The 14,898-nt window shown below is 43.1% G+C and overlaps 1 protein-coding gene across 50 annotated transcripts in view; it reads right to left on the bottom strand.

Annotated features, from left to right (window-relative positions):
• The window catches only part of SORBS1 (sorbin and SH3 domain containing 1), a 253,867-nt gene that overhangs the window by 75,465 nt on the left and 163,504 nt on the right, over positions 1 to 14,898 (bottom strand). For 27 of the 50 annotated variants that reach the window (XM_032245434.1, XM_032245433.1, XM_032245439.1 and 24 more), the window contains 5 exons: positions 13,739 to 13,802; positions 11,818 to 11,892; positions 11,432 to 11,494; positions 357 to 404; positions 105 to 234 (listed from right to left, as the gene is read on the bottom strand). In XM_032245434.1, coding sequence (XP_032101325.1) covers positions 105 to 234; positions 357 to 404; positions 11,432 to 11,494; positions 11,818 to 11,892; positions 13,739 to 13,802 — 380 coding nt within the window. Of the gene's footprint in view, positions 1 to 104; positions 235 to 356; positions 405 to 6,502; positions 7,519 to 11,431; positions 11,495 to 11,817; positions 11,893 to 13,738; positions 13,803 to 14,898 lie in introns of those variants that run through there. The other 23 variants (XM_032245463.1, XM_032245475.1, XM_032245477.1 and 20 more) reach the window with 4 other exon arrangements.

The raw sequence follows: 14,898 nt of genomic DNA, 5'->3' as shown, positions 1-14,898 counted from the left end.
GAGGACAGACTCAAATTCTACATTCCTAAGAATGGAGGCTCCTAGGTCTCAATGAACACTGATGAGGACCAGGGTGGATGAATGAGAGACAAGGTGGCACTTACCTTTCTGGGCTTAACTTCAGTGAGGAAGAGCGGGCTGGGAGGGGTAGTGTGGCTGACCTCTTGACTACCTTCTCACCATCAATGTAGCTCATCTCACTTTTTGAGCGAGGCACAGAAAGGGGAGATTTTGCTGAAGAAAGACAGTGCAGACAAAAGACTTAAAACTCATGAAAACTGAAAACACGGTGATATCTTCACTCATCCACCACTTTCCCTTCCTTCCCCACAACCAGGTTATTCAAAGTCACTTACTGTCTTCAGAAAACGAGTATCTGGGAGAGTACAGATCTGAATCATCATCTATTAAACAAAACAAAACAAAAGGTAGTCAGAAGAAGTCTGTCTAAGGTAAGAGAACCAAGTTGTATGTTCCCCATTTCCACAGTCTGGTACCAGCATCCAGCCCCACTAGGGATCCCAGCGGAGAGAAGAGTGAAGCGCCGGAAGCTACACCACAGCAGAGCACGTTCGAGAGAAGCAAGCTTTGTAGAGCACACCCAACCAAACCTGCAGTCCAGGCAGGACAGTCACAACTGGTGGATGATGCTGCCTGATATCAGAAATGCATGGGGACAAACAGCCAAGGGTCCTCTTCCAGAGAATCCCCACAACCAAAGCTGGAATGCAGGATCTGGGTCTGGCTGAGTGGGAAGCAGGGGCTGAGATGGATCCTTGGCAGCTCCCCCAAGCTCAGTGTATGGTTAAGCCCATGAAGTTCAACAGTCTTGAAAGGCCTCTTAGCAGGGCCTCGGGCTGCTAATCGATGGGAAGGAGAGGCCCAGAGGGTGGGTTTTCCAGCTCCTTGCCTCAGCTTTGACCTATTTTATATGGTAAGCTTTCATACACAACATCATTAACAAAGAAGTTCTGCAGCCAAGAGAAGAATTTGAGAAAACCTTCATCAAAGTTTGTTTTGATTCCACCTCAAAATGGTTCCCTGAGTAGATCTGCTTCCTTGGAACACAACAAACCCATGGTCATATGGCCTCCTCTGCAAAAATACTATTTGGAGTGAGTATCTAAACTGCAACACTGGAGCGAATCAAACTCACACGTCTTTATGGTGGAAGTGATTCTCCAAAGGCATGATACACATCCCTACGTAAGCTCAACACTGGGCTCTAAACCTTGCAGAACCTATGCAAGATCTGAACCCCTTGCAGATGTGGCTGTATCTTCTGAACTAAAAGTCAGACCACAGGCACACTGATGGAACAGGTTTTTAAAGTGGGACTGTCCCAAAAAGGCACTCTATCTAGTCACTACAACCATGGTGATCCCTCCAAAGCACTACTCCAAAAAGAGTTACTCTGAAATAGTTAGCTTTTCCCATTGTCTAACAGCTTGCTAATCCGGATTCAAAATTCAAAAACGTGGAATGAAGACCCAATTCATTCACCAAAGTTCATGACAACTTGAGCAAAGCATATGAACTAACCTGCAAAGACAAGTCAAAGGATCCACTCTATGGCGGTGGCTTCGTGTTAATCAAGTCCTTGTTTCTATGCAAATCATTTTAAGTTTCAGAAGAGATAAGGCCAGAATATTTTATGAAATGTAAGTAAGCTAACATTGCTATTATTTTGAGTAAAGTATTATTCAGACAGCCTCGCTAACGATCACTCCTTCTTGTCCCCCATTTTTATTTGTCTCGGGTCTCCCTTGGCCCACAGAAAGGACAGGCATCAGGTACCAGGGATAGGTATCAGTTTCCCCCACTTGCTTCCCTCACTTTTAAGAATTTATCAATATCAAGGTTGAACAGGGCTTAAGGTTTTTTTTCTACCAATACAGCCAAGCCTTTCACTATTTTAAACTGAGTGTGTAAGCGTATTTATGTTATCTTCTGAAAACAGAATAGGGAATGAGATAAAATAGGATCCAGAAAAAGATTTTCTGAAAGATTATTCTGAAAAATTGTGTGTTGCCAGCTTTTTGTTTTTTTAAACAGAACGTCTGATTATACTGACAAAATGCCATGATGTCAAAGAAAACTAAAAATGAGCTTTGATTACAGGGACTTGATTAGAAGTAAAAAAAAATACTGCTTGCCCCAAATGAAAAGTTAGCTTAGTTGGAAACTGATGTATGCACTGCTTAAAATGTAGCCTAGCATTTTAGCTCAAAACTCTGTACATCTCTGAATCATGGAGAAATTACAGCTTATTAGTAGATGATGAAATTTATAACTATTACCTGGTTCATGAAGTAAGAAGCAAAGTTTTCATTGAGTGGAAAGGGATGGCATTTAAATATTTAGTTTTGTTTGTTTTTTAAAGCCTGAGCTCTTTAAAAAATGTTTCTCTCTAGAGCTTTCTAATGTGGAACTCTAGAAGGTTTATTAGAAGAAAATGAGAAATATTGGCTGAGCGTGTTAGTGCATGCCTGTAACACCAGCACTTTGGGAGGCTGAGGTGGGCAGATCGCTTGAGGTCAGGAGTTCGAGATCAGCCTGACCAACACGGCGAAACCCCATCTCTACTAAAAATTAAAAAATTAGTGGGTGTGGTGGCGTGCACCTGTCATCCCAGCTACTCAGGAGGCTGAGGCAGAAGAATTACTGAACCCCAGAGGCAGAGGTTGCCGTGAGCCAAGATTACACCACTGCACTCCAGCCTGGGGGATGGAGTAAGACTCTGTCTCAAAAAGGAAAACAAAGGAAGAAGGAGAAAATGAGAATGAGTTCTCATAAAATGGGGGAAAAATAGCACTACTTGGGAAATTTAACAACGTATGCACTTTGAAAAGGAGAGGGACAAGCAGGAAAGTTGGAGTTGGGGGATGCAGGTAAGAGAGGCATCTGAAGAACTGAATGTGTTTAAAGCTCCTTTCTTGGATGGGCATGGTGCCTCACACCTGTAAACCCAGTGCTTTGGGAGGCTAGGGCAGGAGAATTGCTTGAGGCCAGAAATTCAAGACCAACCTGGGCAACACAGTGACATTCCATCTCTACAAAAAAAAATTTTTTTTAAATTAGCTACTGCAGGTGGTGTGTACCTGCAGTCCTAGCTACTTGGGAGGCTGAGGTGGGAGGATCGCTTGAGCCCAGGAGTTTGAGGCTGCAGTGAGCTATGACTGTACCATTGCACTCCAGCCTGAATGACATGACAGAGCAAGACTTTGTCTCTTAAAAAAAAAAAAAAAAAAAAAAAAAAAAAAAAGAAGCTTGTTTCTTATTCAGTGTCGGTTGTAAAATCTCACCTATGCCAGGCTAACACAGGGCAGGAGGGTCTCTTTGAACAAGGTTTCATTTCTCTCAAAGGGTCCACAGGTTCTGACATGTTTCATTTCAGCTCATGGACTTTTAAGAAGACAAACTGAAGTCATAAAGATTCATCTGAACTATAACACAGGACAAGTTTTAGGGCATGTAAAAATCTGTCTTTTTAATTTCTGATGCTTGTCTTACAAATCTAATGGAAGAATATTTTACCTCAGCTTATGATAAAAATAATTGTAGCTTCCATTATTAAGTGACTAACAATGGCTGGCAATTTACTAATGTCAGCTCACTTAAACCTTGCAAAAAACTCCAAGAGGAAACAAATCCCTCATTTTACAGACAATGAAACTAAAGCCCAAGTAGGTTAAGAAGATTTGCCCCTAGCTGCATAGTGAGAAAGACAAAGCAGGCATGGATTCAAGGTCTTTCAGATACCACTTCCCTATGTTATCTCGTAGCCCTGTGACAGAGATGCCTACTGTGTTCTGTCCTTCACCCCAGCTTCATCTGCCCAATCCTGGGAAAGCTGAAAAATCTGCTATTCCATTATCATTGTCATTATGGAAGAGGCAGAGAAACATGTTGTCTTGAAACTCAAGGCATGCACTGCGCTGCTGGCCAGGCCAATTTCCAGCCCTTGAAGCCTCTGCCCTATTTTTGCATCCCTCGCCGTCAGTGATGTTTAAGCAAGTCTTCTGAGTTGCCTCACATTTCTAGTTTTCGTCTTGCTGGTCTCCAGGGACAATGGGTAACACTGAGTCACTCTTGCTACATCTTCTTTTTTTATTGAAACAGAGTCTCACTTTGTTACCCAGGCTGGAGTGCAGTGGCGCAATCTCGGCTCACTGCAACCTCTGCCTCCTGGGTTCAAGCAACTGTCCTCTCTCAACCTCCTGAGTAGCCACCATGCCCGGCTAATTTTTGTATTTTTAGTAGAGATGAGGTTTCACCATATTGGTCAGACTGGTCTCGAACTCCTGACCTCAGGTGATCTACCCACCTCAGCCTCCCAAAGTGCTGGGATTACAGGCATGAGCCATCTTCTATTAATAGTTGCTGCTCCTTGCTGCCCTCTCCTGGGAGGCCAAGTCCACACTGGGGACGATGGGTATGCATTAGAAATACCAAGGAATGGGAAAACAGTGTAAGAAGCATGTCTGCATTTCTCTACACTAGAGCTAGCCAAATGGGACAAGTATGCTTAACCATAGTTAAGACACGTTAAATGAAATGTTTCACAAATTGTCTATTACCTAGCACCTGAAGCTCTGCCTTCAGTATTTCTCCAAGGGCTCTTTAAAACAATGCCAGAGTGGCTCAGCTGTGCACAGGTCGTGTGATTTCTGCTCATGGTGGAACTGCATGCTAATTGTGCTCCTTAGAGCTCTAAGCAGCAGACATCAAACCTTGGCAGCAACACCCAGACCTTCCTATGCCAGTGATTTCCAGGAAGCTGTAACACTGCATGGGATTTCCACAGAGTAAACAACTCACTTAGGCCTCTGAAGGTCCTGCTGAGCTCTAATGTTTACACAGTGGTTCTCCTCTGGGCTTCGACAGTCTCTCCTTGGTAGCTCAATTTGGGGACTGCCACCCTCCTACAACTGCCAGGAGCCACATAATTGCCTTTTCAGCCACAGTAACTTTAAATAAGCTTCTAAATTACTTTTTTTTCTTTTTCTTGAATTTATAAAAATCTCAAAGACAACTGAAGAAAGTACTGTTTGAAAGTTGTTCTAAAAAACTTCATAACTGGCCAGGCACGATGGCTCACGCCTATAATCCCAGCACTTTGAGAGGCCAAGATGGGTGGATCATGAGGTCAGGAGTTCAAGACCAGCTTGGCCAACGTGGTGAAACTCCATCCCTACTAAAAATACAAAAATTAGTTGGGCATGGTGGTGTGTGCCTGTAATCCCAGCTATTCAGGAGGCTGAGGCAGGAGAATTGCCTGAACCAGGATCCGGGAAGCAGAGGGTGCAGTGAGCCAAGACTGCACCACTACACTCCAGCATGGGCTACAGAGCGAGACTCCATCTCAAAAAAAAAAAAAAAAAAAAAAAATGACTAAAATGGGTTGATGGGCAAAAATCATTTGCATAACCACTTGCCTATATCAATTAAATTTTAATTTTATGCATTTCTCAGGCCTTTAAACTTAAAACAATTTTGCAAATATTAATGGATCATTTGTAACACAAGCTTTCTTCCATTGCTCAACATAAATCCTCCTCTGGCTTTACCCCTCACATGAAGAGAAAGGATAAAAGGGTAAAGACAGTCATACACAGGCCGGGTGCAGTGGCTCACACCTGTAATCCCAGCACTTTGGGAGGCCAAGGAGGGCGGATCACCTGAGGTCGGGGGTTCAAGACCAGCCTGACCAACATATAGAAACCCTGTCTCTACTAAAAATACAAAATTAGCCAGGCGTGGTGGCACGTGCCTGTAATCCCAGCTACTCAGGACGCTGAGGCAGAAGAATCACTTGAACCGGGAGGTGGAGGTTGCAGTGAGCTGAGATCGCACCATTGCACTCCAGCCCGGACAACAAAAGTGAAACTCCATCTCCAAAAAAAAAAAAAAAAAAAAATAGTCATACACAGCCCCCATGAACAAAAATAGTAGTCACAGTAAAAGACACAGATGTAGAGTTGGGTACCGAGTCTGGGTGGGATGGGAAAGGAAGAACAAACAAAAGGGCAAGGACGTCAAGGAAGCCCATGGAGCTTGGGAGAAAGCCATGCAAAGCCATCTACGTTTTAGTTAAAGGCCATCAAGTTTGTTTGTTTGTTTTTTTTTTTTAGAGACAGGGTTTCCACTCTGTCTCCCAAAGTTCATTTTTGTTTGTTTGTCTTAAAAGAGACAGGGTTTCCACTCTGTCGCCCAGACTCTGGAGAGAGTACAGTGGTATGATCATAGCTCACTGCAGCCTCAAAATCCTGGTCTCAAGCGATCCTCCTGCCCTGACCTCCTGAGTAGGTAGGATTACAGATGTGGCAATCAAGTTCTAAGGACGCAAAAAAAAAAAAAACACACACATAATAGGCTGTACAGTACTTATAGAAGACATAGTCAAAGAAAAAATAGAATTCTGAAGAAGAGAATGAGGTGGAGCAAGAAAGAAGTTAAAGGAGAAAGTTTAGGAGAAGCATAGGGTTAGGAGAAGACTCACCGTCCTCAACTGCTATTCAATTACTGGATGGTGAAGGTGGAGAGGGAACAACTGCTACCGCTTCTTAACTATCCAGCAGGCCAGTCAATGGCTTTTGCACTTACTAGGTGGAGATCTCCCCAGCAGATCTCATTAGGAGAGCAAAGGTGACCACTGCAAGTGACTCAGCCCCTCCCCTGGGCAGTACTGGCTGGAGTTTGGGGCAGGAGGCACAGATCCTGGCCAAGCATCTTCACAATAGAATTATTTGCTTAAACTCAGGCAAAATAAAGCTATTCTTAGAAATCCTGTAAGGCCAGTAGAGAATTATTGTTAACTCAACTACAGCTGTGTCTGAGAAGATCCGACTCTTTAAATCCTTGCCTTACTGCAATCTCTTCTAGGAATGAGAAAGAAGCACTAAGACAGACCATTTTGACATCACAACCTGGGGATGCCTAGAGGTGGTGTCTTGAGTGACATCACTAAGAGGTGGCAGTGGCCACCACCAGCCTGAAGTGGTAGAAGAGGCATCCAAATGCACGGGGAAAAAAGATGGTCTCTGGGGCTTCACCTGGACTCATCTTCTTGCTGACATGGTCCAGTGGGTCCTCACCAGCTATGAAAAGTCAGGAGAGACGATGGACCATGAAGTAACATACTAGTTACTTAGTTTTGCTGCAAATTCTGAGCCATTATTTGATAATATTTTCCCTCTTGTTGACATCTAATGTGCCAAGTGAGCCAACATCATTTGGGGGTGTTCAGAGTAGGGGTCTAATTCTTTGGAATCTACATTCCCCATTCTCATCCTATATCCAAATTCCCAAAATTACATCTGGGCAAGTTTCTTCATCTCTTTTTGGGAGGTGGGAAAGAATGGTACTTCCCCATCCCAGTGGTTTTCAATCCTGTCTGTGTCAATCACTTGGGGAGTTTTCCTAACTATACTATATATTCTTTTTTTTTTTTTTTTTTTGGAGACGAAGACTCACCCTGCACCTATGCTGGAGTGCAATGGCACGATCTCAGCTCACTGCAACCTCTGCATCCCAGATTCAAGCAATTCTCCTGCCTCAGCTTCCCAAGTGGCTGGGATTACAGGTGCCTGCCATCATGCTCAACTAATTTTTTCATATTTTTAGTAAAGATGGGGTTTCACCATGTTGGCCAGGCTGGTCCTGAACTCCTGACATCAGGTGATCTTCCTGACTCGGCCCCGCAAAGTGCTGAGATTACAGGCATGAGCCACCACACCAGGCCACTAACTGTATATTCCCAGGCACCATCTGAGAGGCACCGACTCAGCAGACTGAGGCAGGACTGACTCGGGAAGCTGAATGCCTAGAGTCGGATATCAGAGAGCCTCTGGGCAAGAAGGGGACAACCAAGAACACAGAGTCAGGAGAGGGAAAGGAATCCGCAGGGAGTATAGCAGCGTGAGTAAAGGCCTATGTTTACAGAGCCCCAAACACCTAGGTTTGAATCCTGGTTCTGCTACTTACTGTGTAATATTGCATATATTAATTACTTAACCTTTCTGAGCCTCATACTCCTCATTGATAAAATGAAGACTTATTTCATGGGGCTGCTGGGAGAATGAAAATGAGATAACAATAGTGATACATTCCGCACAGAAGCTTGTATGTGGCAAGGGTTCAATTAATGACAGCCACATAGTCACTGAGGTGACAGTTATGTTATTATAAGACTATTACTATTAATAGGATTACCACTGTGAGGGGCTGAAATGTTGGCCACCACACTGCTGTTCCTTAAAGCAACAGGGGAGAAGGTGGGGGGGGCTGCATTTCTGAAGCTATTTCCACACAGTTTGCCCCTCTCCCTTCTGCTAACATCTCTTCCATCCCACAGACAGCAGTCTCCAAAGATTACAAAATTAAAAGTGACAGCTCCTTGGAATTTCCAAAGTTTTCTTTTTTAAAAAAAGAACAGTTTTAAACCTCATTGATTGAGACATGATAATTCTATTTATATTCTAAAAGTCTGGCCAGAAGTTTGCTTTTTCACTGTAGCTGGGGGAAAAAAGAAGGTTGCTAAGCCAGCACAAACAAACTTTCACACAGTCCCTTACTATTTAGGAGGATCAGCTTTGAGATCTTTAGAAATATCTTTTTAATACTGTATAAACAACTAAAATTTAGACAGAGAAGGCAGTCCTTAGGCTAGGCTTTGATAGGTTTATTACAAATAATTCTAGTTCCAAATTCTGAATTAAAACCAAACAAAAAAACCCAGCAGTAAAAACAACCTTCTTCCCAGGACAGAGACTCTGGAATGAATGATGGCTCAGATTTCTCAGTCCACGCTGTTTCTTAATGCACATTTGCATCTATGGGAAGAGCCTCCGCTAGGTGCCATCTGTCTTGAATGCCTTTCTTTGAAAGGCTTACATCTTTCCTATGTTAAGAAGGATGTGCAAAGAGTGAGCGCACAGCCACTTATCGGGAGCACAGGACTGGAGCAGCACCACGGACAGGGCTGATGAGGCCCTGCTGGAGCTCACAGACAACATGAAAACCACAAATCAAGGATCGAGAAATCCAGAGACTCTCTTGAAACTTAAAAAAAGAAGAAGAAGAAAAAAAAAAAAAAAAAACCTCAAAACCAAAACCCTGTGATTATTTAACATGATCTAGCGCAAATGTTTCCTTCATTTATAAGAAGCCTTGATCTAACTGAATACATCAGTGATCTATGCCTGGATATGTCATCTAGGCGGGAGTGAGGGCGTGAGATGGAATTTACCCTATTTTTAAAAGCTCTCCAGGGAGGATGACTTTTTAGAAACTTGTGTTAAAGTCTAATCATCTTTGCTATTAAGAATTTTTTTTATCTCCAAACTAATTTTTTCCTTTTTATTCTTTAATAGTATTTCTCCCTTTTTTGTCTCTGAAAATAAAAAAATACTAAGATTTGCTTCTAAATTATATGTGACAAGTGTTTATGACATCCCTTATTGTTTTTGCCTCTATGCAAAATAAATCCATTTCCCGCATGTGCTGGACTTGCATGCCAAAACTCAGGCATGGTCGTCAGCAGGGGTTGCTATGTATGGTGGCTGATGGCACAGCTCTGGCTGTGTGGTCGTGAAACCCCATCTTCGGATCAACAGCCAAGCTGACTACAGAGCTGTGAGTGCTGCCTGTGGCAGGCCTAAGGCAGTCTTCCAGTCCAATGGGAGCCACTGTTCCTATCCACAGGACTTCTTCAAGTGGGCCTTCCTTTCCCTGTGTCCATGGGATGCTGTGCCCTCTGCATGCTCTGTGCTTATTGCCTTGAAGGAAACTCTATCTTACGAGTGGGCTGGGTTCACAAGTCCAAGTAAAGCACAAATAAAAAAACCCAACTAGTCAAAATTACTCTGAAAAAACTTCTCCCTAACTCAACTTAGTCAGTTGTTACTTCACCAATGCTTTTGTATAGTAATCAGTACCATGAGACAGAAAGACTAGGCTCTTTACACCAAATAGACTCTTGTTGGCCGTGAGGAATCCTGATCAGGATTAAATTATCAGCTTTTAGTTCTGCAAATCTGGTTTTGTTCGGTAGACTTTTCTTTTCATTCAAAATGGGCCCCAGGCATGAAATGGTTAGAAACCAATTACTGGGGCATATGAGAGACCAAAAATGGACTATGGTATTTTAACTAATCCTATATCCAACACATCCCAGTGTGTCATTTCATATATGACTGATCAATCAGAGTTTGGTAAATAACTGAATGAATAACTTTACCAACGATGAGAAAGGCTGAGAAGGATGGTCTGCTGAGCTGATTAGAGCAGAAAAGCATCAAGATTGTGGCAGTGGCATTCATCCCCAAGAAACAACTCTGGCTCCACAGTCCAAAGCCTTCACTCGTCAGTGTTTTCCAGGTATTACTGAGGATCCATTATGTGCCAGCAAGGTTTTCTGTGGCGTTCTGGACACATGCTCTCACAACTGCCCCCACACTGGACACAGTATGCTGAAGTGGTCTTGCTGAACTCTCTACCAGATGGGAACTACTGAGGACAGGGTACATGTCCAATTCACGGCATTACTTCCAACGACAGTGCCTGGCGCACAGCAAGTGTTCAATAATACTTGGATGAATGAGGTTTGGAGCACTCAACATCTCACCCTAGAACAGTATTTAACAAAACTTCCTCCCCCATACCACATCTACTCGCCCTCTTCTGGGTCACTCATCCAACGATCATATAATCCCTCCTATTAGGATAAGTCTCAAGATGTTGCCCCTAACTCACATTTTAGAAACTTCCTTGACACTTAGACTTTTTGCCCCAGAAAGAATATTTCTTCGACACAAATGTGGCTGTCTTCCCTAGCAGGTACAAATTCCTATCCAACTCTTTCATAAAATGTTTTCTATATTAGCTAAAACTCTTATTTTCAAGAAATGTCATCTCCCATTTGACTGATACCTGGATACCTGTTTAGGAATTCCCTACCAAAGAGAGATACCCTGAGGGCCCCGGCAATGAGTTAGTTGCAGGAGTGAGAACCAGGTAATTTTCCTGTTGATGGTTGGCAGATCTACCTCCTGCCCACCCACTATAATGACTCAGCTTCCCTGAGTCACTGCTCAACCACCAGCAACAGGTGACCACCTCAGGTACAAAGCCTTGGGTAGTTGGGTACAGGCAGCTTTTTTTCCAGAGCCCCACATGTTCAAAGCATTATAACTAAGCTAACACTGGCTACCCCATTAATCACGTACACCCTAGGGGAACAGGACTGAAATACCATCTGGATAGACTCCGGTGATACAGTCAGCAAGGAGTGAGACGCCACCACAAAACACAAGGTTAGAGGGAAGCAAATGACTGGGAAACAGCCCATAGCTGCCAGGAAAAACCCCAAGGTGAAAAAGAAAGTAGCAGCACCAGTACAAAGAGAGGCACACAATTTCCCTTTAATTACCTTCAGATTTAGGACTAGGAGTAGATGCAGGAAACTGGTAGGTAGGAGTGTAAGGATTGTCCTCTGTAGCAGAGAAAAGCAGTGGATTTTGAAACTATCCACCAGGAAGTAGAGGAACTGACAAATCCCAATGGACTCTGAATGACTGATTACCTATTTTAGTGTTATTAAAGCACACGGGCATCACACTTAAAAATAGATTAATGAATTAGAAAGGACTTGGTTATTTTAACATAGCACAACATGCAAATGAGTGAAATCAAATTTTCACCAGCCAAAAACAACTATGAAAACAAAATCTAAAAGCCAAATCTTATGCCTACAATGGAACTATAAGAATTAATTCAAAGCTAGGACAACAGATATGCTGTCTAAGTTTATGGTACCTTCAGAAGTTTGCTGGATTTCAGGAAGTTCAGGGAATTTGTACGTAGGGAAATAAGGGTTTTCTTCAGGAGTGTCTAGGCAGAGGAGCAGGTTTGGGAGAGAGAATAGAGGAAGATACAAATGGAGAGAATAAACGAGTAGGAATCCACATACAACTTAGGCTCCTTGGATTCTGGAACATACTAAGCTTCATGAGTGACATGAAAGAAATTCAAACTGCTTTTAAAAATCCAGTCCTTTTGCCTGAATTACCGAGACACATCGAAAGAGACAACATCATTACTTTTCTTGGACAAAGAATTGCCATGAACAGGCTCCAATGGGCAAGAAACATTTAACATAAAGCTTCAGGTTTTTACTTTTGATAGGCAAGAAATATTAAGCATGATAATAAATAGTAGGTAATAAACATGCTATCCTAAAATGATTTTTTAAATCAACACTTACGTTGTAGACATTCAGCAAACAAGTAGATCATTAATTTTTCAAATACCTCTGCCTACCTTTAAGGCAGGTAGTTTTGTTTAACACCTAAAATTTAGGTTAAGAACTGTAACATGAGAAAACGAAGCTGCCTGTGGGGCAAAATTACATATTTTGCACATTTACATGCATCCATGTCTCTGCAATTAGACTTCCAAAGCGGGGTCTGAAGGTGACAGAGTCACAGATTGCATGAGGAAATGGGCAGTGGCTTCAGGAAGTGATGAGTGGAGCTAACCCCATCTGATCACCGAAATCCAAGCATTTAATTTCACCAGTGTGACCAAGCTCATCCACCCAACCACAGTGGATTTACTCTTGACTTGGAAATGCTAAATGCCTCAATATTTAGAGCACTTCAATATTTAGAAACAGTTTGAACAGGGGCACACTCAGGTTTATTTTGAACCCAGCAGGGGTTAATTAACAGTGATGTTAGTTGGTATCTGCAGCTCATCAGAGAGACTGGACTTAGGTGGGAACACTGACCAGAACACTTTCTCTTTGCCTTTATGTGTCATCCATGCCAGGCAGCCAGACTGGATTTGGGGAAGGGGAAGGGCAGGATGCTTTGGCCATGGGAGGGGTGGTACCTTCCCACAGTGCAGTTACATCCTGCCTATCAGCTGGCTGGCAGCACAGGCAGTGATGGGAGCCGGTGGGGTCATGTCCTGCCCGAGCACTGGCCTGTGGTTCTCGATGCTGGGTCACCTGCTGATAGCCCAGCCGGCGTCTGATTTGGAAGCACTGCTCTTTCAGCTTGAGCGGGCTCTGGTGTGTCAGCTCCTGACTGACTCTCAGGGCTCCCTGCCAAGGGCTGGCTCTCAGCTGGGGAAGATTATTGTTCATATCAATACAGCCTTAGAGGTACACTATGCACTCTACTTCATAAGGCCAGATATGTTCTCCTTTAGACCCTGTGGCATCCCCTGAAGGAAAGGAAGCAGAACAAACACAGAAAGGTACATGATTGGCCCAGGGATATCTGAGTGCTTGGGAGACTGAATTCAGGTGAGAACAGTGTTTTTAATTCCCAGTTCTGTGTGTTCTCAACTCACTCTGCCCACAAGGCAGTCATGGGCTGACACAGGGAGATATACCTAAGGCTGGAAGCAGGTGGGAGATGGAGCTGCTCACATCCCAGGCAGACAGATGCTGGAACACAGGTGGAGCGCTGGGCTCAGCCTGCTGCATTCCACATCTGGGAGGGAGGACTGGAGAGCAAACCTCAAATTCCAACTCTGAGGCAGCCACACAAGTGCTTCCTCCGTCCTATGCTCTGAAGGTACATGGCTGGGCTCAGGCAAACCAGTACCTAATGAGGTCCAACTGTAGGACCCAGTCTTCTGGCATCCTAGCAAAGTGAATTCAGGCCCGCAAAACAGTCAGTGCATTGGCACACAGCACAGCACAGCTTCTACAAATGAAAATCAGTACCTCTGTTTAGTTTGTGGATCTGTTTAAACATAGTCTTGTACCAGTCTTTTGATCGCTCAGTGTTCTGTAGAAAAACAAAGGCAAAGTGAAATAAAATGAGTATCTTGATGCATTTCAGACCTCCTATGATTTCAAAATCAAAATGGAGAGTAGTGATATCCGAATTCAAAACTCAGCCACATTTATCTTTTTTAAAAAGGCAAAACTTTTTACAAAGAGAAAACCAGGGGTCCCAAACCTCAATCTACAGAGTAATATTTGGCCAAAAGGATACAGATTTTGAAAACGGTGGACGAGGATCCACTTGAAATGTATCCATTTTTAAATTTTTTAAATTTTATTTTTAGAGAGAATCTCTCTCCATATATAGACTGTGCCAAACTGAAGGAAAGTCTTCTAGAAATATAAGAGACAAAGAATATTTGCTTGTCATGCTGTGCCCCCACCCATTCTAGATTATTCAGTAGAAATGTATCCAAGTCACCTTACATAGGGCCAGATTTAGAATGCATACATTAAAACATAACTCATTATAGCATGTACCGCCAGAGTTTTCACCCTAACCACAATGTTGGAATGGTTGTTTTGTTTTTTTTTTTAAAGATAAAAATAAAACAAGAAAGGTGACAGATAGGTGACTAGAGAAGATATTTTCACTCCCACCTTACAGAAGAGGAAATGAAATACAGAATGGCAAAGCGAACTGCCCAAGGTCACAGAGCTGATGAGAAAGTGGGTGGAAGGGCCATCCAACATGATGGTTAGGGGTATAGGTTTGGCAGTCAGACAGACCACTCTGTCACCCACAAGCTGTGGAATCTTGAATGAGTAACAAATCCCTCTGAGTCCCCGTTTCCTCATCTATAAGATGGAAATGATATTAGTATCCACTACTGACTTGAGTGAGTGATGCTTAAATGAGATAATGTACTCAGCAAATGGTAGCTGTGATTTCTCTTAGGAATAACTTCCCTTCTATATTACTACTTAGGACCAGAGAAGAGTTCTTTTGAGGCTCAGCCCACTGTGGTTTCTATCGGCCTCCTCCAAAACCACACATTTGTTAAATGAAAATCACAGTGGAACATATTACAGCCAATGGTCTGGTAGACACATGGAAAAGAACAGAATTCAGCCAAATCCAGTTCCAAAAGTTGGGC

The sequence above is a fragment of the Sapajus apella genome, unplaced genomic scaffold, assembly GCF_009761245.1.
Source record: "Sapajus apella isolate SASKATOON/1434 unplaced genomic scaffold, GSC_monkey_1.0 scaffold58, whole genome shotgun sequence".
NCBI lineage: Eukaryota > Metazoa > Chordata > Mammalia > Primates > Cebidae > Sapajus > Sapajus apella.
Note: the sequence above shows the minus strand (reverse complement) of the source record. Positions and strands in the feature narration are given on the sequence as shown.